At 40.4% G+C, this 24,705-nt stretch overlaps 1 protein-coding gene across 8 annotated transcripts; it reads left to right on the top strand.

The window, feature by feature from the left end:
• Nucleotides 1–849: 849 nt before the first annotated feature.
• SPIN3 (spindlin family member 3) lies at nucleotides 850–20,099 on the top strand. 8 transcript variants are annotated; one of them, XR_013412572.1, is made up of 5 exons: nucleotides 850–1,148; nucleotides 1,453–1,679; nucleotides 11,893–12,105; nucleotides 16,953–17,083; nucleotides 17,724–20,099. XR_013412572.1 is itself a non-coding variant. In XM_077987806.1 (3 exons), exons 2-3 carry the CDS (start codon nucleotides 1,455–1,457, stop codon nucleotides 2,229–2,231), a joined length of 474 nt encoding a protein of 157 aa, XP_077843932.1. In that variant the 5' UTR covers nucleotides 850–1,174; nucleotides 1,453–1,454; the 3' UTR covers nucleotides 2,232–5,569. The 8 variants fall into 8 exon arrangements, 3 of the variants coding, with proteins under 3 accessions (XP_077843932.1, XP_014983039.1, NP_001247910.1); XR_013412571.1 differs by having other exon boundaries at nucleotides 16,953–20,099; XR_003725743.2 differs by lacking the exons at nucleotides 11,893–12,105; nucleotides 16,953–17,083; nucleotides 17,724–20,099 and adding exons at nucleotides 3,340–3,395; nucleotides 3,823–5,569 and having other exon boundaries at nucleotides 850–1,174; nucleotides 1,453–2,620.
• Nucleotides 20,100–24,705: the final 4,606 nt, after the last annotated feature.

Genomic DNA, 24,705 nt, shown 5'->3' with positions numbered 1-24,705 from the left:
AAGTGAACAGAATAACTCATGAGAAAGCACAATTTATAGGTATTTAAAAATTAAACGTCTGAAGATAGGAGGCAACGGCAAAATTATGAAAAATCCTAATGCTGAATTTTATGAAGCTACTACAAAACATGTTCTCAGAAAATATCTAAAAAACTGAGCAAATGTTTATTCTATATGCAAATAGGCAGGGCATGAAAGTGCGTATGCAAAATTATCCAAGCTTTGTAAGAGCTTAGAAAAAAGGAAAAGGAAATCCTGAGTGTTATTATTTCACTGTGAGCCCTGGAAAATGGGAGGCCGGCTTACAGTTATTTTCTCTTCATGCCAATTTTCTGAATTTTACAGTGTCAATATTGTGCATGCAATTATTTTGCAATCAGGGGAAAAGAAAAGAAATCCTCAAGAAGTTAAGTCTGGGAATGACAAGTCAGTAAAAATTACGTAGATTGGGTCAAGATGGCAGCCTGAACACTGAGCACTAGCGCATTTCTCTTGTCCTACAACAAATCCCCTTCAATGGCGGGTGGGGGGACGCGGGGAGGGAGGGAAAAGGAAAGTGCCAATTCCGGAAGGGTGGAAAGCAGATGGGGCAGGGGCGCTGAGAGTTGAGGTGAGGTGGGGGGAGGGGGGAGTGCTAAGCCAAGGGAGGTAAACTTATGCAGTGAGAGAGAGGTGGTTGTGGGATCCCCAGCTTCTGATTTGGGGGAAGCTGAGGGACCAAGAGCCTAAGAGCACCTTCCACGCCCAGGGCTGTGGTAGAGGTTGGTGGGGGAGGAGCGCCGCGCGGTGTTTTGGCAGGAAGAGGAGGCCTCTCTACTGGCCGGAAGCTGCGCTAGAAAAAGAGGGAGGAGACTGCGGCGCGGCAGCGACTAGAGCGAGTCGGATGTGGCAGAGGGGCTGCGGCCGCCGCCACTGCCACCGCCAACAGGAAGGCGGAGGACGCAGGAGCCAAGAGCAAGGGACGCCGCCACGGTCCTCTTCGCCTGCCCCGCCGCCCTCTTAGAGACACTCCTTGCCTACGGATCATCCTCTCCCAGCTTTTGCAAGCACCGGGCTGCTAGCCCGCTGATATTCCTTCTCTATAGGCTCACTGCTGAGGCTACGGCGAGGTGTCCGATTTGGGCACTTGAGGCCCGCAATCCGGGACGGTGGGGAATCTGCGCCTCCTGGCCGGGTAGTGTTGGAAGCAGGGCGAGGGGAATGGGGAAATGCTTACTATTTTACCGAACCGCAGATCTCTTGCTCTAGCTTAGCCAGACTGAGCTGGGGAGGAAGGTTACTGCAGGCATTCAGCCAGGGTGCCTTGATTTCCAGCTTTGCTATGTAGCTTTCGGGAAAAACGGGCGTGGGTGTACGGGGTGCGCTGATTAGGAGAAAAAGGTCTCCGTGTTATGCACTGATTTTGTTAATTTCCTTTCTCGGTCCACCTGGCAACTGTGCTCCTCCACGCAGGCATGAAGACCCCGTTTGGAAAGGCAGCTGCAGGGCAGCGGTCTGGGACAGGCGCTGGCCACGGCAGCGTGTCTGTTACCATGATGAAGAGGAAGGCTGCACACAAGAAGCATAGGAGCCGACCCATCTCCCAGCCTCGGAGGAACATCGTGGGCTGTAGAATTCAGCACGGATGGAAAGATGGAGATGAACCTCTAACACAGTGGAAAGGAACCGTTCTGGATCAGGTACCTGTAAATCCCTCTCTGTATCTTATCAAATATGATGGATTTGACTGTGTTTATGGATTGGAACTTCACAGAGATGAAAGAGTGTCATCACTTGAAGTCCTTCCTAATAGAGTTGCATCATCTAGAATCAGTGATACACACTTGGCAGAAATAATGGTTGGCAAAGCAGTGGAACATATTTTTGAGACAGAGGAAGGTTCCAAAAATGAATGGAGGGGGATGGTCTTAGCTCAGGCACCTGTCATGAACACATGGTTTTACATTACCTATGAGAAAGATCCTGTATTATATATGTACCAGCTCTTAGATGATTATAAAGACGGTGACCTCCGCATCCTTCAAGATTCCAATGATTCTCCTCCCGCAGAGAGGGAGCCAGGAGAAGTCATAGACAGCCTGGTAGGCAAACAGGTGGAGTATGCCAAAGACGATGGCTCCAAGAGAACTGGCATGGTCATTCATCAGGTAGAAGCAAAACCCTCTGTTTACTTCATCAAATTTGATGATGATTTCCATATCTATGTCTACGATTTGGTAAAAACATCTTAGAGATCATCTTGAAATTTGCCAAATATATGAGACTCTAAATCTGTAGACACAAAAAGTCTTGATTGCTTTCCAGTTTGTAAGAACCATCTTCTCCCTTTTTGCACGTTTTGCTTGGCAAAAAATTGGAACTTCTGCCCTCTCATATGTTTTTGGAAGAAACCTTTTGCCCATCTGTCCAACCTTTTCACTGGTTCCTGTCCACAATTTAACTGTTTAGTGAGAAGGATGAAACCTGACATCCATTGGCTCATACTTTTTTTTTTTTTTATCTTGGGTGGTGTTAATAGATTAAAGGTAGCTGAACACCTCTCACCTCATTCTTTTTGGCACTTGGACTCTACACTCATTGAGGTGTGAAGCTTGCTGAGATACCCCATGTGACTGGCTGGGTAAGTGTCTTTGCAATCTCAAATCTCCCCCAGGTGGCTTCAAAAATCTAACTTGGGAAAGAGTGGGAAGCCCATTTTGGTCTCTTGTTCAAGTTGCATTCTCAATTCTAACTGTACTAAAAGTAAGGCTAATAATTTTGCTCTCTTTCTGGTTCTTTCACCTATTGCTCACCTGTTTTAGATTTAAGAAGGTAATTACTTTGCATTTTAGTACCTAAGCATAGGCTGAGAAACTTCGCAAAACTGATAAGAAGACAAGCATTTAGGGACCAAACTCCAAGTGGAGAGATTCAGATTTCTGGTGGAGCTTAAGTGAAAGGTTTTAGTCATCAGTGGCATTAGGGTCTCTCTTGTCTCCAATAGCTCTGGCTGGTATCTGCAGACATGGAGTGGGTTTTAACTGATACAAGCTGTGCAGGCAGACTTTAGCACAAGTAGTCTTTGCCAGCCCAGAGGAGCATTAAGCCAGGCTCTAGCTAGAATCCTCAGTCACAAGGCAAAGGCTGAGTTTGGCAAGGGTTGACAGATCTGTCCAGAACCTCAAAATGAAAGAACAGAAACCTAGAATCAAGCTGAGATACAGATTTCTTTGCTGTGCTAAGAAAGACTCAGAAGTTTTAGATTTGATTCTTAGGAGACTTCAGAGTCCCAGCATATTAAGTGGGCAAGGCACTTGTGAGAACCAAGAATGGCTGAAAGCAGGCTATACTTCCTTGCAGGGACTGGTGGGCTCATCTATTGTGGTATCCCAGCAGAACTTGGAACACAGTCAGTGGTAGGTAATCTGTAGGCTTAATCATGTTTTAAGTGCTGGCATTGGTAGATAGAAATCTAATAGATTTTTGTTAGTGTTTTGATTTTTAACTCTATCCTGTTTCTTGGCTGTCCCTAAGAAACTCATATGCACATGAGGGTGAGTTCTACTGTGGCAGAAAAGAAAACAATGGAAGGGCCTTTGAGCTTTCCATTATTAAAGAGGCATTGGTGGAGGTTAACCAAAGCCTAGGAAAGAAAAGTTGAAATATAAGTATGGTTTTTGAGAGAAGCACCTGGCCAAAACCAATGCTTTCTCACTGGGGTTCTCACAGAAGCTCCATAGGAGTAACAGCCTAATAAGGCCATGGACTTCTGCACATTTGGGGCTGGGACTCAAGGCAGTACAATCATATTGGGACTGTACTGCAAGATATCTTCCAAATTAGTTTAAGTTCACAGGTCATGGAGTCCAGACTACCGGCACAGATTGGCATCCTGCTGAGGATGAAACAAAGAAGATATTCTCTTTTCTCCTATGTTTTATCTGTCTACTTTGGTTATTAATGCCACTAAGTGTCTACTATGATGTTTGACTGACAACAGCAATGTGAGTCTGTATTGCCCTATGTTCTAAGTCCTGGGGTCATACATTTGCTTTAAAAAACTGTTCTAGTGTCTGGGGACTAGTGTGCTTTCTAATTTTTTTGATGTGAGGTTGATATTGTGATAATCTTATGTCTTATTGACCCTTTGGACTCTTTAATATGTATGATATGCAATTGTGGGGTTAGATTAATTCAACTCCTGAGGTCCTGAAGGAACTACACCCAGTCAAGAGGAAGACAGCCAAGGCTGCAGCTGCTGAAGGAACCCCATATCTGGGCAGACATCTTTGTGAGATCTATATGGCTGAAATGCGAAAAACGAGAAATTGGAAAGGCAGAATTTTGGACGTTAATTCTTTTGGACTTTGAATTAGAAATTTAATTTTGAGCAGTCCTTTTTCCCTTGGAGTTTAATAGTTGATGGGGTGGGGGCGAGGTCATACAGTTCAAACTAAGGCATTTTTATTATGTTGTTGATATTGTATTATTTGGAGTATTTTAATGCTATCTTTGGGAGTCATTGTATAATTGTTGTCAGCTATGTCAGGAAATATGGCTGGACATAATTGTAAATTAGGGCTACAATTGTGATCAAATTTTCAGCCTAGGGTGTAATGTAGCCTTGGAGTTAATTTAATTACTGTTCTATTTTGACTTATTTCAGAGCCTGTTGGGGGCAAAAACAGAACTGCTTACCAATCTTACATTGATGGGAGCAGAACTTTTCTAACATACTGTTGGACTCCCTGGAAGGGGACAGCCACAGCCCTGTTTGTTGACCAGAGTCTTGAGCGTTAACCATTGTGGCTTAAGAGAATAAAAATGTACAAGGGTGTGATGGGATCTATCCTCTTCCTCTCTCCATGCTCCTGACTCAAGAAAAGGAAAAGACTTGCATCTCTCAAAAATGTTTGGAAGAAAGTTCCACCTATCTTCTCTTACACTCATTCAATCTTATGCTTGGGAGGAGGAATAACTTGATGAGATTGAGAAAATTGTTATAATGGATAGGCAGCTTAGGCGGCTCTTGGATCTTGAGTTTGTTCCACACAGCAAGATGTGGGAAAAACTGCAGTCCTTCACTACATGGCTGGGTAAACATCTGCTTTGTAGACCCAACTATCTCTCCTTGGGGTGGGGGATCCCAAAGTCCTTAGACTTATGGTAGAAGTTCATTTCAGCCTCAGGTCCAAGCCGTATTCTCCAATCCAGCTCTATCAGCTATAAAGCTGGTATCTATTTTTATTCTTTTTTACAGTTTTAATATATAAATTGTTTTTTAGAAAAATAACACATGCCTATGGTAAAAGTCAAACAGTACAAAAGAGTATACAATTAAAAAGTAAGTTTCTTTTCCTCCTTCTCACCCCTGGCCTCAGTTCCCCTGTCCCATTTTCAAAAAGTAACAACTGTTACCAGTTACTTATGTATCATTCCAGAGATATTCCATGTATTTACAAGCATATTGTGTGTGGGTATGTGTGTATCAGGTTTTTTTTTTTACACAAATGGTGGCATACTATACATGCTGTTCTGAATTTTGCTTTTTTCACTGAACAATATATTAAAGCTGATATCTTAATCCCTATTTGATTTCTGTGTATATTTTTTAATTGGTTCATAATCTGGAAGGGAAGGAGGTATAATTAATTCAAACCTTCAAACCCTAACCCAGTTTAATGAAAACTTACATGACCCTACCAACCCACAATTTCTGCCAGTCCAATTTTTCTCGATAATAGAATGTGAAATATATGTGAACATAATATATTCTGTGAGAGGAACTTCTTGAGAGAGGCCAATATATTTTTACTGAGGGAAGTTAAAAGGAAAACCAATTTATATTGAAGCTGTGGGGAAAGTTAAGGTACTATATAATTAATCCAGAAACGAAATGAACAATTATTTATCTACTGCCATATGCAAATTCATATTTATAGCTTTGATTTGCCTTTTCTAACAGAACTTGCCTGCATGTAACAGGAAACCCATTTCAAACAGGCTTAAACAGTTACCAAGCATTGATCAATATAAATAAAAAAAAAATCCAGAGCTCAGATGGGCTTCAGGCATAGTTTGAATTGGGGCTCAGGATCAGTGTTTATGATTCTTTAGGATTTTCCTTCTGTGTGTCAGTTTCATTCTCAGGCTGTGTTTTCTTATGGTAGCAAAATTGGACCAGCAGTTCCAGGCTACAGCAGTCCAATCTAGAGAAAGATAGATAGCCTGTGTCCTATGATGTATTCTCTGCTGGCTTAGGTCAGATACTTTGACCAATCACTAAAATCTCAGGGATGAAATACACTGATTGGCTTAGCAGGTCATGTGTTCCATCCCTAAACTCTCTACGGCAGTGGTCCCCAATTGTTTTGGCACCAGGAACTGGTTTCATGGAAAACAGTTTTTCCACAGACAGGATGGGTGAGGGGAAGGGGTGGTTTGGGGATGATTCAAATGCCTTACATTTATTGTGCAATTTATTTCTATTATTATGTTCTAATGCATAATGAAATAATTATATAACTCACCATAATGTAGAATCAGTAGGAGCCCTGAGCTTGTTTTCCTGCAACTAGACCGTCCCATCTGGGGGTGATGGGAAACAGCAACAGATCATCAGGCATTATATTCTCATAAGGAACATGCAACCTAGATCCCTTGCATGCACAGTTCACAATAGGGTTCATGCTCCTATGAGAATCTAATGCCACTGCTGATCTGACAGGAGGCAGAGCCCAGGTGTTAATGCAAGTGATGGGGAGCAGCTGTAAACACAGATGAAGCTTCGCTTGCTTACCCACCTGCAGCTCACCTCCTGCTGTGCGGCCTGGTTCCTAGCAGGCCATGGACCTGTATTTGTCAGTGGCCCAGGGGTTGGGAACCCCTGCCCTAGGATGTATCTCTCTGGAACCAGGTGGATTTCCAGTAGAATCAAGGGCTTTGGGGAAATGAAGAATGAATGCTATTCACCAATCACAAATATCTAGTATAGCTTCTTCATTTGAATACCTAGCATCCATGGACACATTTCTTCCTACACATCCTCTTTCAAAAAATGCCACACATAAGTGTGATAAATTCATGTCCCCAAAGGAGAAAAACTTGAAGTCTTATCCAGTTACTGCATTTAGCAGTAAGTTCAAGATCCCTAGTTGATATGCAGCCATCTTTAGATCCATCTTCCTAGCAGTCTGGTCATCTATACTTAAATTATAAACTACTCTTCTCAACACACCCAGTATACAGTAGTGAGGAGATAACCAGAAAAATATAATCAAAACTACCATTTGAAAAAGGGAGGAAATAGGAAACAATGCATAGTAGTTTCTGGTCCAAAGCATATATCATAACCTGTTAGACAAGGACTACCTATCCTAGCAGTTGAGTGACTCTTTTGGTCAAATACCTCTTTGTGTTCTCTGAGACATTCTCCCTTGGAGGCATATCTTGGGTGGATGCCCTTTTTGGGGGTTGAACTGGTCATTCTATTTCATCTTATGCTACTTCTTGCACCTGGGGGTTGAACAATCGAAGGTTTTCTAATTATTGGCTATAATTAGAGATTATTTAGTACAGTAGCTCTCAAACTTTAGTACACATCAGAATCACCTTGAGAACTTGTTAAAATACAAATTTCTGGGGCCCTCTTACAGAGATTCTGATTTAGCAGGTCTAGGATAGGGTCCACGGGCTTATATCTATAACAAGTTCCCACATGAGACTGATGCTGCTGGTCCTGGGACCCCACATTGAAAATCACTGATTTATAGGTGGCAATTGAGTGAGGTCAGAGTTATTATTTCCTATACTTGCCTGATAAGATTTACCTGGAGCAATTGTTAAATATAAATTGCCGAGCCCTATCTTAGATGTAATGAATCAAAATCTCTTGGGAAGGGACCTGGGACAGATGTACAAGATACCCCAGGTGATTCTTTATCATCAGTAATGATTAGGAAACACTGATCTAGAAAATTAGGTTTTTCTTGCCCCTAGTCTTATTTCCTAATATGTCTTCCATCTGCTTGCCCTTGTTCTCACTAAGCTTAATTTGGGGCAAAAAACTTGGCTTTTCAAATCATACAAAGTTCCAAATTATCCATGTCTCTTTCCACTGGGATTTCACGAAACCAGTGACTAAACTAGCAAAGTTTTGTTTTCTTCTTTCACTGTTTTCAAATAAGCCCATTTCAACAATGGAGATGGTATGCTTGATCTTGACCTAAGAATCACAGATCTGAGGGCCACATGCTCCTCAAGAAAGGATGGAATAAGCGAAAAAAAACAATAAAGTCAGCTGATTCGACATTAATTCCAGCTTTTACTAGCTCTGTACTAGCAAGTTACTTAATCTTTGTGAGTCTATTCCTCTTCTTGATAGTGAGGGTAACACTCTTTACTCAGTTCTGTTTAGAGGTATATGAGAAACTATATCCTTAGCATGTAGCATTGTACAGCACAGATGCTTAATAAAGGTGAATTCCCTTTAATTCTCAAGAGGGTAAACCACATGTCCTTTTGGTTAACCTTTATATTTAGCAATGCTCCAGTGACATTTAACTAGTGAATATAGGTCTAGAAATTCTATTACTGAAATGTGAAAGAAATTATTTAAATAATTCTTTGGATGTACATAGCTCTTTTAATCTCTGCTAAGAACTGAGTTTGTTTTCCCAGAGAGCTCGTTAATCTTTATAACATTACTGGACAGTTAAGAGAGCAGGGTTATTATCCTGAATGCAATCATTCATTCATTCATTCATTCAGCTACTTTTTGATGCATTTGCCCAATAGTCACGAATGAGATAGATACTGTCCATTCTGTCAGGGAGCTTACATTCTCATAGAGGGGAGAAAAGCAACAAAGATGTAGACAAATAACCTAAATAACCTGTATGATTTCAGAGAGTGATAAGTTGTATGAAGAACAAAAAGGCAGAGCAATGGATAGAGATGAACTGAAATAAGGGAACTACTTCAGCAAAAGGTTTTCAGAGGAAGGCCTGAGTGGATTAGCAAATAACTAACGAAGCCAGCCCATGCAATGATTTGAGGAAGGAGTGTTCTAGAGAGAAAAAAACAAGTTGAAAGGCTGGAATACCTAATGTCATTTATCCATAGCTATTAATTCAGTAATGTGTTTAACATTGAAACCTAGGGCCTGTGATTCTTCTCTACTGTTCTGCACAGCTAACACTATACCTCTGTTGTTTTCTGGTATTTTTTTTTTTTTTTGGAGTTTTTAAATATGGTTTTTGTTTGTTTGTTTTTGAGTTTCGTTCTTGTTGCCCAGACTGGAATGCAATGGCCCAATCGTGGCTCATTGCAACCTCCACCTTCCGGGTTCAAGCAGTTCTTCTGCCTCAGCCTCCCTGAGTAGCTGGGATTATAGGCAGGCACCACCACACCTGGTTAATTTTGTATTTTTAATAGAGACATGGTTTCACCATGTTGGTCAGGCTGGTCTCGAACTCCTGACCTCAGGTGATCCGCCTGCCTCAGCCTACCAAAGTGCTGGGATTACAGGCATGTCCCACCGTGCCTGGCCTTAAATATGTTTTTCTGTTGCTATCCTAGAAAGCAAGTAAAGTAGCTAAGAGGTCACTGATTAAATGGAAATGGGGCAGATTTCTTCCTCTACCCCAAATCTATGAAACAGGTACATAACATAAAGTTGAAGGTCACATATAATGTAATGAATGTGTATACCTATTTTTCTGGTTACATTTTCAAGCATATACTACAAGACATTTGCATTATTAGTTTAAATCATTTGCCTTTGGAGGATGTCGGGATGTCAGTAAACATTTGTTGGACACCTAGTATGTGCTGGGCACATCTTAATCTTCACAGGATACTGGAAGCTGAGTGTTACTACCTCCATTTTTCAGATAAGGAGATTAAGCTTAAAGAGAAAAAGGAAACCAGGGTCACACAGCTAGTAAGAGTGCTGGACTGAAACTAGGTCCCTTGATGCCAAGTAATGCTCTAATTATCATTTTTTCCTAATATTTGTATAAAGAAATGGGAAAGAAACATTAGCACCAAGGGAGAAGTGATTCATAGCTGTGATTTTTCTCCATGACCCATTCATATTCTTCCCTCTCTATCACCCTCTTTCTACATACACTTTGTTCCTACTGTTAAATTTACTTTATTCATTCATTTGTTCAACAAATGTATTCAGTGCCTACTTTGTTCCAGGCACTTTAACTAGGCATTTGGGATATTTCATGAACAAAGAATTCAGTGATGCCTCGTGGAGCTTACATTCAAGCAAGGGGAGGCTAACACTAAAAAAACCCCCAAACAAACAAACAAACAAAAAACATAGTAAATTATGTGGGATGTCAAAAAGTGATAACTGTTATAAAAAAGAAAATTAGAACAAGGTAAGAGGGAAGGGAAGTGGTAGATCACCACGGTAAATAGGGAGATTGGGGTGGACTTCATGGAGAAGGTAATATTTGAGCAAAGAAATGAAGGAAGTGAGTTAGCCAAGCATATATCTAGAGAAAGAGCATTCTAGGCAAAAGGAACTACTAGAGGAAAGGGCCTAAGAGATAAGTGTGTCTTTGGCATGTTCAAAGACTAACAAGGAGGCTTATTTAGCTAGAGCTACATAGGTGAAGGAGAAAGACACAGGAGAAGTCAGAGAGGAAGTAAGGGTCTAAATAATATAAGGCATTTTTAAGACTTGACATTTACTCCGCATGAAATGGGGAGCCTGTCACAAGTTGGGTTTTCCCAGGAAACAGACCCAGAAACAAAGTTAATCTTGTAGAAAATTTATTAAGCAGTGCCCTTGGGATCAATACCTGGGGAATAAATGGGAAAGCAGCAGGAGCACAAAGAAAGTGAAGCTCTGAAAAAGACTCAGTGACAGTGTCAACCACACCCACAGGAAGCTTTGGAACTAGAATGGCCGTTCAGAGTTGGGGTAATATTTACAGGCCTTTCAACCCCTACACTAATCACTCTTTGGATGTGGGCTGCCCCAGGAAGGGATGTAGCCTTGGGCAAGGTTGCTTTCAGCACCTGAGGCAATCTCTAATGGGGGTGAGAGCTGAAGCAGCATGATAAGTCCATCACTGAAGCATAACCTGGGTGTTGCATCCCATGTCCACAAACCCACTGTGGATTTTCAGCAGATAATTGACCTGATTTATGTTTCTAAAAAATCTCTCTGCTGTTTTAAGGATGGGCTATAAAGGAGAAAGTGAGGAAGCAGGGAAACTAGTTAGAGTATCGCAGTATTCCCATATGTGAGATTATGATATCTGAGAGGTAACAATGGAGGTGGTGAGAGGTATTTAAATTGAGGGTATATTTTGAAGGAAGAGTAAGTAGAATTTTCTCACAAATGTAAGGAAAGAGAGGAGTCATGGATGGCTCCAAAAAAAAACTGGGAAGATGGAGTTGCCACTGATAGAGATGAGGAAGGCTGTGGTTTGGATGGGTTCTAGGAAGAGGAGAGGCTAGGAAATCAGTTTTGGACAAGTTGAGTTTGAAGGTGTTTTTAGGACATTAAGTGGGGCTGTTGAGCAGTTATTGGAGTTTGCAGTTCATGGGAGAGGTCTGACTAAGCTGGATACATAAGTTGGAAATTTCTCCATGTAAATGATACTTAAAACCATGGGACAGTATGAGATCACCCTAGGGAGTAGGTGTACATAGAGAACAACAGATGACCATGCACAGAGCCCTGGGTCTTAAAGAGATCAGAGAGAAGAGGAGACAAAACAAGAGACTGAGAAGTCACCATCAGTGAGGTAGGAGGTAAACGAAGAGTGTGATGTCTTGGAAGTCCTTTTTGGTTTCCCTCCTCCCCGTAAATCTCTTTGTGACAATTTTTTTTTTTTCACTTAACCTGAAATGTCAGCTCCTCCACTGTATTTTTTTGCTTTACAGCTCCTTTGAATAAACCTGCCCACCACCAAGAACCTATACATGACTTTCTTTTCATTGTATCAAAGTAATGTGTCCACCGGTGTGAGCACCAGCAACTCACTTCTTCCTCAGACATCTCTAAAGCTGGAAAGATTTTGAGGGACAGTATGGTTTCCTTCACCCCACCCCAATGTTATGAATGAGACCAGGAGACCAACAGCAAACATCTGGAAGGTAAGAGGTTATTTTTTTAATCTCCTCTTTGCACCCTATAACACAGCAGAAAGCAAATGGAATGGATGGAGCAAGTGTCACAAAACAGTGCCTTCGTGAATGAGAGAGAGGGGAGGTGGGCTCTGAAAGCCTAACTCAAAGCTTGGTTGACTAATTAAAGAAGGAAATTAGAGGGCCGCGCTGGTGTGTGCCTGTAGTTCCAGCTGCTGGGACGGCTAAAGTGAGAGGATCCCTGAGTGCAGGAGTTCAAGTCCCATCTGGGCAACATAGTGAGACCTCCATCTCTAAAAAACTAAAATAAAAGAAGGAAGTCAGGGCCAATGAAAGGAGAGCCCTAGTTAACCTACAGCTCTATTATATCAGTCCTCTATTACACATACATAGCCAAGCACCACCCAGATGCTATCATTCGGTGATCGGCCTCTTCTTACCAGCATTTAGTATGGAACACAAAATATTTCTCGTGCAGATGGCCTCAGCGGGGTCCCCAGTAGTCAAGCCCCACCCTGGCATAGTACTGACCTTGCAGAGCCTTTGCTCATCACACTCACTCAGGTCTATTGAAACTGTTGATTCCCATGGATATCTGTTGATTTATTATTTGCTGAATATTTGTTGATAACTGTGGATGTTCGTTGGCTTTAGGGCCTCCCTTGCTTAAACACTGAAGTAGACAAATCACTGCACACAAACTATCAGATTCACCCACACAGTAATTCAAATGGTACTTGGCCCACTTCTTTCCAAAACCTCAGACACTTGGCATGCTATCAGTTACCCTGTATGAGATTGTGACTGTTTCTTAGGAGATTCCATTCTGCATGGGAAGAGAGAAAAGAACTGAAGAGTAGTGGGATGGCTGGGGGAAGGGTAGAGAATCTCAAAGTTTTCTAATCCTCACCTCTTATTCCTTCTCTCTCACTCTCCTTTTTCCCCTCATTCACTAAAATGTGAGTACCCTGCACACATGAGTACCACCAGCTGGAGGGCACGAAAAGAACAGATGTCTCAAGAGTGACTGTTGAAAACTTATCACCCTGCACAAGGAAAGGCAGGTTTTGGAATAAATATTAACATATCAGTATTGTCTGAAATTGATGATGCCTTTTAAAGTGGATAGTTTCACAGAATGAAAATGCAGTTTGTAATTTTGCATGACAAATGGGGTCACTAAACTGCATGAGAGCATTACATAATTTGCCTGGAATGAAGACCACTTTTTCAGCCCAGCATTCAAGGCCCTTCATGATCTGGCTCTTTTCTACCTTTGTAGCTTAACTATTTACTACTGCATTATTTACTATGACTCCCTGGTCCTTATATTTCAGGCCATTTCCTTCAACAGTCCAAGTTGTTTCAAGTCTCTTGGTTTTTGCACTTGTTTCTCCTGCCTGGAATGCGCTTCCTCTCACTGCGTTACCTGGGTGGAAACAGGACTTACTTAAACATTTCATATCTGAAGTCTTTACTTAATTCCACAGCTTGGTCGATTGATCACTCCTTTGTACTCTTATATCTTTTATCCCTTTGTTACAGTATTTACTGGTACCTCCTGTTTCCCCAGAATGACAGCTTCTCTGTGATCTCTTCAGAGGCAACAGCTGTGTGTTGAATTCCTCTCTATATCCTAGATGTTGCCCAGCACGGACAAGGTTCTTTCTGGGGCATCAGAAAGTACTTTTTGACTAACTGATTGGCTGAGAGAAGCAATGCTGGCCCTGGGTATTTTCTTCTCAAGACAAGTAGAAGGGATTTGCCACGAGGGTCCACAGAAGCACTGGAGAAGAGAACTGAGGTGACAGTAATAATCTTATGGCCATTCTTTCAGATGATAACTTCCAGTGCTTCTGTGAGGTCAGATGTTTGCCTCTCTTTTCTCACAAGAAGAAACTGAGAAGGGAAGTGGCAGGTCTCCCAGATCCCCCAAGCCAATCAGCAGTGGGGCTGGAACTCCAACCTTGGGCTCCCAACACCAGACCCTAAACTTCCTGCTCCAGCTCCCCTGAATCTGGGCAGAAGTTATAGCTCAAGCCTGACCTGGATGCATTCAGGATAAGGGGTTTCTCCATATGTTGCTTCTGGCCCTGAGAATGCCATCATGATCCTGGGTGGTCCGTGATGCTGTCCAGGGTGAGCCCATTTACCCTGAGAGGATGTAGTACCTCTCCAAGTAACCATGGAGTCAAGTGTCCATCTCTGGACAGCCTCAGGACAACAAAGATGTTTTCTCACCTATCACTTAGCTGTACATTGTGAACAAACTCAGAGGGAAGCAACAGATAATGGAGAACCTTCTTGCTCCAATTCTATCACCTATTGCCTGTGAGACATGAGGAAGTCAGTCAACTTATCTTCCTTTTGGATCCATTAATTCCTGAAACAAAATGAAAGGCACAGGGAATTGAGGGTGGGGTATGGTACTGACAAGCCATGCACCTCACAGGCTTTTTGTGATGCTCTAGTCATGTAATGAGCAAAGAAACACTTGTGAAGTGCAATGGGATATTTAAGTGTAAAAAAATGTTACCATAAATCAGTGAGTGAATATTACTCTTGCAGGAAAATGCAGATAGGAAATAAGTATAAAATCCAGAAACCAGTTTAATATCTGCAGTGCTCATCTATGCCATGATAGGAATTATAAGAGAGTTTAGAGCTGTAGTTTTGGGGATTTGAAGCTGAGGAACTTTTTATCCATTGATAAAGTTTACCTTAATAATGTCATAAATCTGGACCTTTAGCTGGCCACCTTTGAAAGTATATAGAGAAGATATGCATAAGAATAAAGGTACCCACAGGGGGAAACCAAATCACAAAATGAAACAAACAAACAAAAACTTTATCATGATTATAACATTTGAATCTGCAGTTTTTTTTTGGTTTGTTTTTTTTTTTTTTTTGGTTTTTTTTTGAGATGGAGTCTCACTCTGTCTCCCAGACTGGAGTGCAGTGGTGTGATCTTGGCTCACTGCAACCTCCATCTTCAGGGTTCAAATGATTCTCCTGTCTCAGCCTTCCAAGTATCTGTGACTACAGATACCAGCCACCACCATGCCCGGATAATTTTTGTATTTTTAGTAGAGACGGGGTTTCACCATGTTGACCAGGCTGGTCTCCAACTCCTGACCTCGGGTGATCCGCCCACCTCGGCCTCCCAAAGTGCTGGGATTATAGGTGTGAGCCATTGTACCAGTCCTGAATCTATGGATTTAGAGAGACTTTAGGCCTCTTCTTCCCTCTGTTTGTCCAGTATTATTAGTCAATATATTGCTTTCATTTTCTGGCACTTACAAAAAAAAAAAAATTAACTAATATGTTTCTTTTTTTTTTTTTTTAATTTTTAATGCCCGTAACATTCTGTACCAGGAGAGGAAATGCCAATTTGTTACTTAGATGTACAGAAGATTGTTAACTGGGTATATGGAAATTAAGAACATAAGCATATACAGACAAGGACTGGTGGTAAGGACAGAAAAACAGAATTTAAGAGCTGTGTGGGCCTTGAGATTATCTAGTCTCCCTCCTCATTTGTACAGAGTATGAAACAGGTCCAGAGAGTGGAAAGGGTTTAAAGTAACTGTAAGGTCCTATAGGAGTCACATCTTAAATCAGTGTGTCTGACTCCCAAGCCACACTGCTACTGCTGCTGCCTCTTCTCCTTCTTTTGTCCCTTTTTTTTGTGAAGGAAATTAAAAAAGAGAGATATTTTTAGTTCTTATTTTATTCCAACCCCATTTTTTTCCATTGTCATTGAACTGTAGTTGATATGTCCTTCCTATTAGTTTATTTTTTCACTATATATGTATCCCCAAAATATATATTGTTTTTGTGTTTTGAATTTTTACCCATATCATGTACTATGCCAGTATTTTTGTATCCTGCTTTTTTCACTCTATTTTTGTGACCTTTTCATATGGATATATAAAATGCCATTTTGTGGCTGTACTACAATGTATATATTCCCAAAGAATGAATATTTAGGTAATTGTCAATTTGGGATTTTTTTTTCTTTTTTTTTTTTTTTTTTTTTTTTTTTAGTTCTTGTTCTAAAATATCCTTAAACATTTCTCCTTTTGCACATGAATTTCTGTTGTGCATATGCCTAGAATTGCTGGGTCATAGGGTGGGCACATCTTTGATTTTGCTAGAGAATACCAAACTTCTCTTCAGAATAGTTACATGGGTGTGTCAGGTGAAACCCGAATCTGCTCTGAGTACGTCACAAGATTTAGTGAGGATCCAAGCAGAACGAGAGTGTGAAAACACATGTGAAGTTGTTGACAGTGCTGTGTCATGAATCGTGAAGGGGCAATTTTAAGTCAGTGTATGGACAACAATGATCATAGGTAGACACTGGATGAATGACCAACTTTTCTTATGAATGAGGTCTTAATTTTATCTACATTAGGACCATGTCCAGAGAATCAGCAAAAATGATTACATTTAATTATGTCTTCATGTTTTGTGAGGGCTTTAGATCTGATATAAACATACAGTACAAAATCCTTTTTAGTAAAGCTGGAAGAGACATAATAGCATCAGTTTCGAAGCAGAAAATCAGCCCTATACAAATTCTAAAGGCCGGTTGTAAACTGGACATGTTTTAGCATGGTTTAGAATGTTTTCAAAGAAAACTAGCACTATGCCTTTGTCTCTGAGAAAAATAGATAAATGAGTCAATTATGTATTTACAGTTTAATTCATATTCAGTTATATTTTGCAACTTAAGAGGCCACTAACAGAAAAATAGAACATAAAAAAATAAATCTCACTTGGAATACTGGTTGTTTTGTTTGCTGGTTGGTTCTTTTAGTGTCCTTTCCTTTTTACTGTGTTTTTGTTTCTAGGTTAAGATGGTGGTAAACTGATGATGCTTCATCTACTTTTACTCTCTCACTGAATAATCCATGATGGACTGGAGAACCTCAATGATTGGTTCACCATACTCTGGCAGAAATTCCTACTGACTGCCATATAGGTAGGGCTTGACTAAGAAACTCTTGGTAACCAATGCAGACTCAGACCTCTTGAAAAAAAAAAAACCAGCAGGGCCAAGCTGGATAAAAGCCAAAATTACTATGTTTGCCAAATTACACTGTCAGGTTTTGTAGAACAGCTAGGACTCTCATATACCTAAAGATTGTGAAAAGATGTATAGAGATTGCTGAGGTTGTAAATATATGTTGTGTTTAATCTAACACTGTAATCTACAATGGCCTTTCAATGAAAGTTTAAGGAATTTGGAATCTATTCTGCAGGCAGAAGGGAAAGTATTGATGATTTTGAGCAGTGACAATAGGATCAGATGCATGCTTTAAAAGGTCTAGAAGTATAAAGGGTATATGTATATTAGGGCTGGAGTGGCTGGAGGCTGGGAGACAAACTTATTGCAAGACTCCACATAAAATCATATTTACCTCACTGAGTCCTGTCCTCAGGTAAATACTGTTAATTAAAAGGGTTTCACCATTTATAGAGCCTTCAGATGATTTATCCTTAATGTTATTACCCCCACATGTGCTCATGAACAAGCCTCTCAGATCTTCTGCTCCCGTCTTGTGATGGTAGCATGTTCCTGCTTCTGGTGGTGCTAAACCCTGGGCAATTATCTGTCCTAGGAACAGGTGTTCTTCATGGGTGACTGCTGTGAAACCAACAGGATGGCCTCTTTTCTATTTAATCCTAAGAGTGGGCATAAGGTAAGCATTTGTAAGATTTTACTGAAAGTATTGGAGTATAAGAAGGAAAATGCTACACTGAATATAATTATAACTATTCAGGCACAGACCAATCCCAGAGTCTCTTACCAAGTTGACTCTCCTGTCTGTCTTCCTTTTCTGCCTTCACTTGGCTTCAGACAGCTCACCTTCCAATCACTGGAAGTGTTTAGAGCATCTCCACATCTCTCCACAAGGTGGAGATCAAGGCCAAATTTTTCACCAGCCCCAGATACTGGAAGGAGTATTTTTTTTCTTCATTCATAATCAATGTAAGGACTGCCTTCTAGGTCTTTATTTCATATTCATACATTGAATCTGACAGTGGCAACATATTACCTTTAGAGGAAATTCTGTCTATGCCTAAAGCAGTGTGGTCTAGCTTTATGGTTTGATTAAAGACAATCACAATATCCAATATATTTCCTATATCACATGTAGGCCATCAACAGTCGGATCAAGGTTTGGCTATGTCAAGTCCAACACAGCTCCTAGGCATCAAATGATCATAAACTCTGGAGGTTCACTCTCACTCATGGCACCTGTCTTAAACCGTTTTCTGTTGCTTATAACAAAATACCTGAAATTTTATTAAAAAAATAAAGTTTATTTCTTACAGTTCTGGAGGCTGGGAAGTTCAAGATTGAGGGGCCACATGTGGTGAGGGCCTTCTTGATGGTAGAAACTCTCTGCAGTCCTGAAGTAGCGCAGGGTATCACATGGCAAGGGGACTAAGTATGCTAACATGGTAGCTTAGGTCTCTTTTTATCTTCTTATAAAGCCACCAGTTCTATTTCCATGATAATCCATCAGTGGATTAATCCATTCACAAGGGCAGAACCCTCATGTTCCAATCACCTGTTAAAGGCCATACCTCTGAATACTGCCATCTTGGAGATAAAGTTTCAACATAAGTTTTAGAGGGAATATTCAAACCATAGCATTTCCTTTCTGTGTATTTGTGTGCACACATGTACACGTTTGTAGAGACACAGAGAGAGAGGACTAGAGAGGCAGAGAACGCATATATACACCTGTACATTAAATCCATCTATGTACACATATATGAAGTTGTAAAAATGGAACCATAGTATATATCCTCCTCTATAAATTTCTCCACTTAATAGAATGTGAACATGTTTGTAGGTTCTTTTATACACAGTTACTTCTTTATATAGTATTCCGTTGTGTGAATAAAGCATAATTTATTTAGCAAATCCTTGTTCATATATATTGGAACAGTTTCCAAAATTTGGTTATTATGAACAATGTCACCAAGAACATTGTCATACACATATAATGTGTACTTATACGTGAATTTCAATAGGGTGACCTGTTAATTCAAATATTTATTTCTTATCTTTCCAGGTAAAATATTGGGTAGGTCCTTTGGAGTTCTAGACTAAGTTTGAGATTACAGAAGATATGCTCAACATCCTCCTTTGACCTGGTCCCAGTTTCACAATATTCAATAGATGCTTTATAGTCTCTGGTAAGGAGGTGTACAATTCTCTGATTTTACTACAGTTTTTAGGGAATTTTATTTTGTTCATTTCAACAAGAAAAATTACATAAATAGGTAACAGCTCCACTCAAAGCTGTGTTTTAAACAAACAAAATATTGGACTTTGTGAACAAATGTGGTACTTTTTCTTTCTGTAATTATTGGCTAGCAATCTTATTTTACTAAATCTATACTGACAAATTTAATTTGGTCCATTTATTTGAGTTTAAAGATTATTTCATACTCTCCCCAGTGAAACAGTCATGGGCCATTGCTATCCTAGCAGCTTCCCTCAAGAACGATGAGATAGTCTTCTTTTCCCTCTAGAGCATAAATTTCAGTGGCAGGTAAAACTGTTTTAGCATCAATATGCTCACGTCTTCCATGATACGTTTTTCTTCCCTACTAAACTGAAAGTTTCTCTAAGTTACCATAGCCACTCACAAGTTTTTCTCTACCTAACTGAAGTTGCCATCTTCTGCTGATCATTAGGACATTAACTTTTAGAATCATTTCTGTTTTAGCCTCTTATTTTGAAGGCAGCTTTTTAATTTCCTCAGAGAAATTGCAATGGAACGAAAATTTGTTCTCTTTTTACATATGTACCCTTTTATAAGAGATGTAATATTTTTCGATAAAATGTTTAATTAATGCAAAACCATGTCTCTAACAGTGTGAAGGTTATAAAGAGTAATAGTAGTAGAAATATCCATGTACCAATCACACAGAATAATTCTAGTCAGATATAGTTTTTGTAAGGACAAAAAAGAAAATAGATCTAAAGATTTACAGTTTAACGAAGGTTATTTAGATAGGACTCGCTCCATACTTATTCAATTCTCCATTTTCCACTGAATTTCCTTTCCAAACAATGTACAGTATTCTCAATATCTATCAAAACTCCATAAAAGTTATGATTCCCAATTTATTCAGACTGTCCACCAAGATGTTTTCTCCCAAGCATCGCATTCTTGAACCAAGCCATTAAAGACTTGGACTGTGACACAGTTTTCATTCTGAGAACTATACACATCAGTGTAATTACCCTCACCTCCCATTTACTACCCTATAAGGGGAATCCCTATGGCGTTAGACTTATATACACATCTAGGAGCTCTAAGGACTAGGAAAAGTTAAAAATGAACCACTCAATAAGGTAGCTCTTCAGACCCTTCAGTGCCTACCACGACGGGGAACAATTCCACAGGAAATGGATTAGGCAGAGTCATCCCAAACCTAAGCTGTCTCTACTGGCTACAAATAAACTGTGGAGTTCCAACCCACACTAACCAGCCAGCCATACCCCGGGCTTTCATTCTCATAAAAGACTAAACTACTGTAAACCCAAAATAAAATTTTAAGGCCCCCCCAACCATCTGAATGGACATCCTCCTCTGCCAGGGCACTCTAAAATTTAACCTGAAAAACTGGTTCAGGATATGACAGAAAGTGAGGGGGTCGGACCTGCATCATTATACCCTCCAACATTAGCATAAACACAGACCTTAAGTATGATAAGAAATATTCTAATGTATTCTCTCTGAAGCCGGGCTCCATCAGGATGATGAAACTTTGGTGTCTACAATCTCTTACTATAACCCAGACATTGCATTTTATTGATAATAACTCAACCAGTTGCCAATCAGAAAATTTTCAAATCTACCTATAAATTGAAAGCATCCCCTGCTTCCAGTTGTCCCGCCTTTCTGGACCGAATCGATGTGTATCTTAAATGTATTTAAATGTCTCATGTCTCCCTAAAATGTATAAAATCAAGCTGCACCCCAACCACCTTGGGCACATGTTCTCAGGATACCCTGAGGCCATAGTCACTCATATTTGTCTCAGAATAAATCTTTTCAAATATTTTACAGAGTTTCACTCTTTTCCTCCACACTCTGCCCCCACTCACCACAAAAGCACAATCTCCCGGCTGTTACTGGAAGGTTCCCCCAATTCCCAGATGGAAGGAGGCCAGGAGAGGCCAAAATTTGAGCTAATTTGTTAGTTCTCACCCATCTGCCCCCATCCCGACCTCTGCCCTATTGGTTGTAAGGCAAATTTTTGTTTGTTTGTTTGTTTTCCTTGTCAGCCTCCTAGAAACCCTGCCCGCTGCCTAGACAGAACCTATTTATCAAGACAAGGGAATTGCAATGCAGAAAGAGTAATTCATGCAGAGAGGCTGTATGGGACACTGGAGTTTTATTATTACTCAAATCTGTCTCCGCAAGCCTTCCCCGGGATCAGAGTTTTTAAGGATAATTTGCTGGGGAGAGGCTCGGGAAGTGGGGTGTGCTGATTGGTTGGGTTGGAGATGGAATCATAGGGGGTAAAAGTGAGTTTCTCTTGCTGTCTTCTGTTCTTGGGTGAAATCGCAGAGCTGGTTGATCCAGATTACCTGACTCAATCTAGTTGAGCCAGATTACCAGACCTGGAGTGCAGGGTCTGCAAAATATCTCAAGCACGGATGTTAGATTTTGCAGTAGTGATGTTATTCCCAGGAGCAATTTGAGGAGGTTCAGACACTTGCAGCCAGAGGCTGCATGGCCCCAAACCATAATTTCCAATCTTATAGCTAGTTTGTTAGTCCTACAAAGAGAGACTCAGACTGGTCTCTAGGCAAGAAGGGGTGATTTGTTTTGTTTTTCTTTCCCCTTCGGGAAAGCACTATTATTAATTTTGTTTCAAAGTTGAACTATAAACTAAATTCCTTCCCAAAGTTAGTTTGGCCTATGCCCAGGAATGAACAAGGCCAGCTTAAAGGTTAGAAGCAAGATGGAGTCGAGTCAGTTAGGTCTGATCTCTTTTACTGTCATAATTTCCTCAGTTACAATTTTTGCAAAGGCAGTTTCAGCCTTGCTGGAACAAAGCCTGTGATTGTTTTCAAGGTACCTGACTTACACGACATTTTTAAACTGACCTGGGCCTGCTTTTCTCCCTCCTCTCTTGTCCTAATAGTTGTATAAGGCCAGACTGTGATAACTGCATTTGCTTTTGTCTTTATCCATTGTCCTTTCTGCTTTTGTGATTAGGATGTGATGAGTAGTTCGAAGCATTCCTTCACATTTATCCAATTGGCTATGCTTACTTTTTATATAAAACCGATATTTGCTCTGCCAGTGCATCTGAAAAATCCACCCGTACATTTATATATCCATTGTGGAGGCACCCTCCGAAAAAGCTTTGACTTATTAATGTATTGGTATTATACTAATTGATATAATACTAATAACTGATGGTGTCACAAAACAGAAGAAAAGAGAAAATGCAACCTGTGAATTCAAATTTTCTAGGTGAGAATGTACCCCGGGAGGTCTCTGATCTATAGGACACTCTTAAAGTACTTCCCTCTTGAATAAAAACCACTTTTTCAGTCTGGCAACTAAAAGCTTTCATGACCTGGCTCCTTTTCCTTTTCCAACTCCACTATTTACTACTCCTGCAGCATTTACTACAGTTTCTAGCTCCTTATGCTTTAGGCCATGCCCCTCAACATCCCAAGTGTTTTAAATCTTCCTTTTGTATTTGTAGTTTCTCCTACCTGGAATTCACTTTCTCCCTTTGCATTTGCTGGGTAAAATCGTGCAGATTATTCTGAACTTACATAACTTGTGTCTGGAGCCTTTCCTTGAAACTGTAGTTAGATAAGTTATGCCCTTTTTTTTTTTCACTCACCTACGCTCTGTGAACCCCAAATATCTGAGACAGGTCTCAGTTTCTTTAGAAAGTTTATTTTGCCAAGGTTGAGGACTGGTGCCCATGACACAGCCTCAGGAGGTCCTTAAGACATGTGCCCAAGGTAGTTAGAGCACAGTTTGGTTGTTATACATTTTGTGGAGACTTGAGACATCAATCGACGTATGTAAGATAACCATTGGTTTGGTCTGAAAAGGCAGGACAACTGGAAGCTATGGCAGGATGACTTGAAGTGGGGAGGGGACTTCCAGCTGATAGGTAGATAAGAGACAAATGGTAGCATTCTTTTCAATTTCTAATTAGCCTCTCTAAAGGAGGCAATCAGATACGCATTTATTTATCTCAGTGAGCAGAGGGGTGACTTTGAATAGAATGGGAGGCACATTTACTCTAAGCAGTTCCCAGCTAGACTTTTCCATTTAGCTTCATGATTTTGGTGCCTCAAGATTTATTTTCCTTTCATATCTCCATCCCTCTGTTACTGTATTTACCACTGGTAGGGTGTGTGTGTGTGTGTGTGTGTGTGTGTGTATTTTACACATATAGTAAATCTTCATTTAATGTCACCTATAGGTCCTTGGAAACTGACTTTAAGTGAAATGATGTATGATGAAACAAATTTTACCATAGAATAATTGATATAAACAACTGTTCCGTTCCTTTGGCATATTTCTGGACAAAAACCTCGCCAAACTTCTAAATGAAGTCCTCAAACACATCTAATATTAAACATTGAAATAAACATGAAGTAACAAGTAAGATTATTATTTACCCAATATGTGGTGAATCAATGAATGATGGTGGTTATAGTGGTCATGGGTTAAATCGGGGAATAAATATTTTCCAAAGGGAAAACTGTAATGAGTACGTTCTACTGTCAGAGGTGTGTGAACCAGAGTGACTCCATCTTTAAAGCAGCTAGCTGAAATGAGGCTGAGACCTACTAGGCTGCATTCCCAGATGGTTAAGGCATTCCAAGTCACAGGATAAGATAGGAGGTCAGCATAAGATACAGGTCATAAATACCTTGCTGATAAAACAGCTTGCAGTAAAGAAGCCAGCTAAAACCCACCAAAACCAAGATGGCAACAAGAATGACCTCTGGTCATCCTCACTGCTATACTCCCACCAGCATCATGACAGTTTACAAATGTCATGGCAATGACAGGAAGTTACCCTACATGGTCTGAAAAGGAGAGGCATGAATAACCCACCCCTTGTTTAGCATATAATCAAGAAATAACAATAAAAATAGGCACCCAGCAGCCTTTTGGGCTGCTCTGTCTATGGAGTAGCTGTCTTTTTTTGTAAGTTCCAGTATACATGTGTAGAACATGCAGGTTTGTTACATAGGTATACATGTGCCATGGTGGTTTTCTGTACCTATTGACCTGTCCTCTAAGTTCCCACCCCTCTCCCCCAACCCACCAACAGGCCCTAGAGTGTGTTGTTCCCTTTCCTGTGTCTATATGTTCTTATTGTTCAATTCCCACTTACGAGTGAGAACATGTGGTGTTTGGTTTTCTGTTCCTGTGTTAGTTTGCTGAGGATGATGACTTCTAGCTTCATTTATGTCCCTGCAAAGGACGTGATCTTATTCCTTTTAATGGCTGCATACTATTCCACGGTGTATATGTACCACAGTTTCTTTATCTAGTCTATCATTAGTGGGCACTTGGGTTG

This window comes from Macaca mulatta, chromosome X (genome assembly GCF_049350105.2).
Source record: "Macaca mulatta isolate MMU2019108-1 chromosome X, T2T-MMU8v2.0, whole genome shotgun sequence".
Classification (NCBI taxonomy): domain Eukaryota; kingdom Metazoa; phylum Chordata; class Mammalia; order Primates; family Cercopithecidae; genus Macaca; species Macaca mulatta.
This window is presented reverse-complemented; position numbering and strand designations above follow the sequence as displayed.

What these genes read in the sequence shown, in the direction of transcription:
- SPIN3 (XM_015127553.3), top strand. Translation starts at nt 1,455, where the DNA reads ATGAAGACCCCGTTTGGAAAGGCAGCTGCAGGGCAGCGGTCTGGGACA.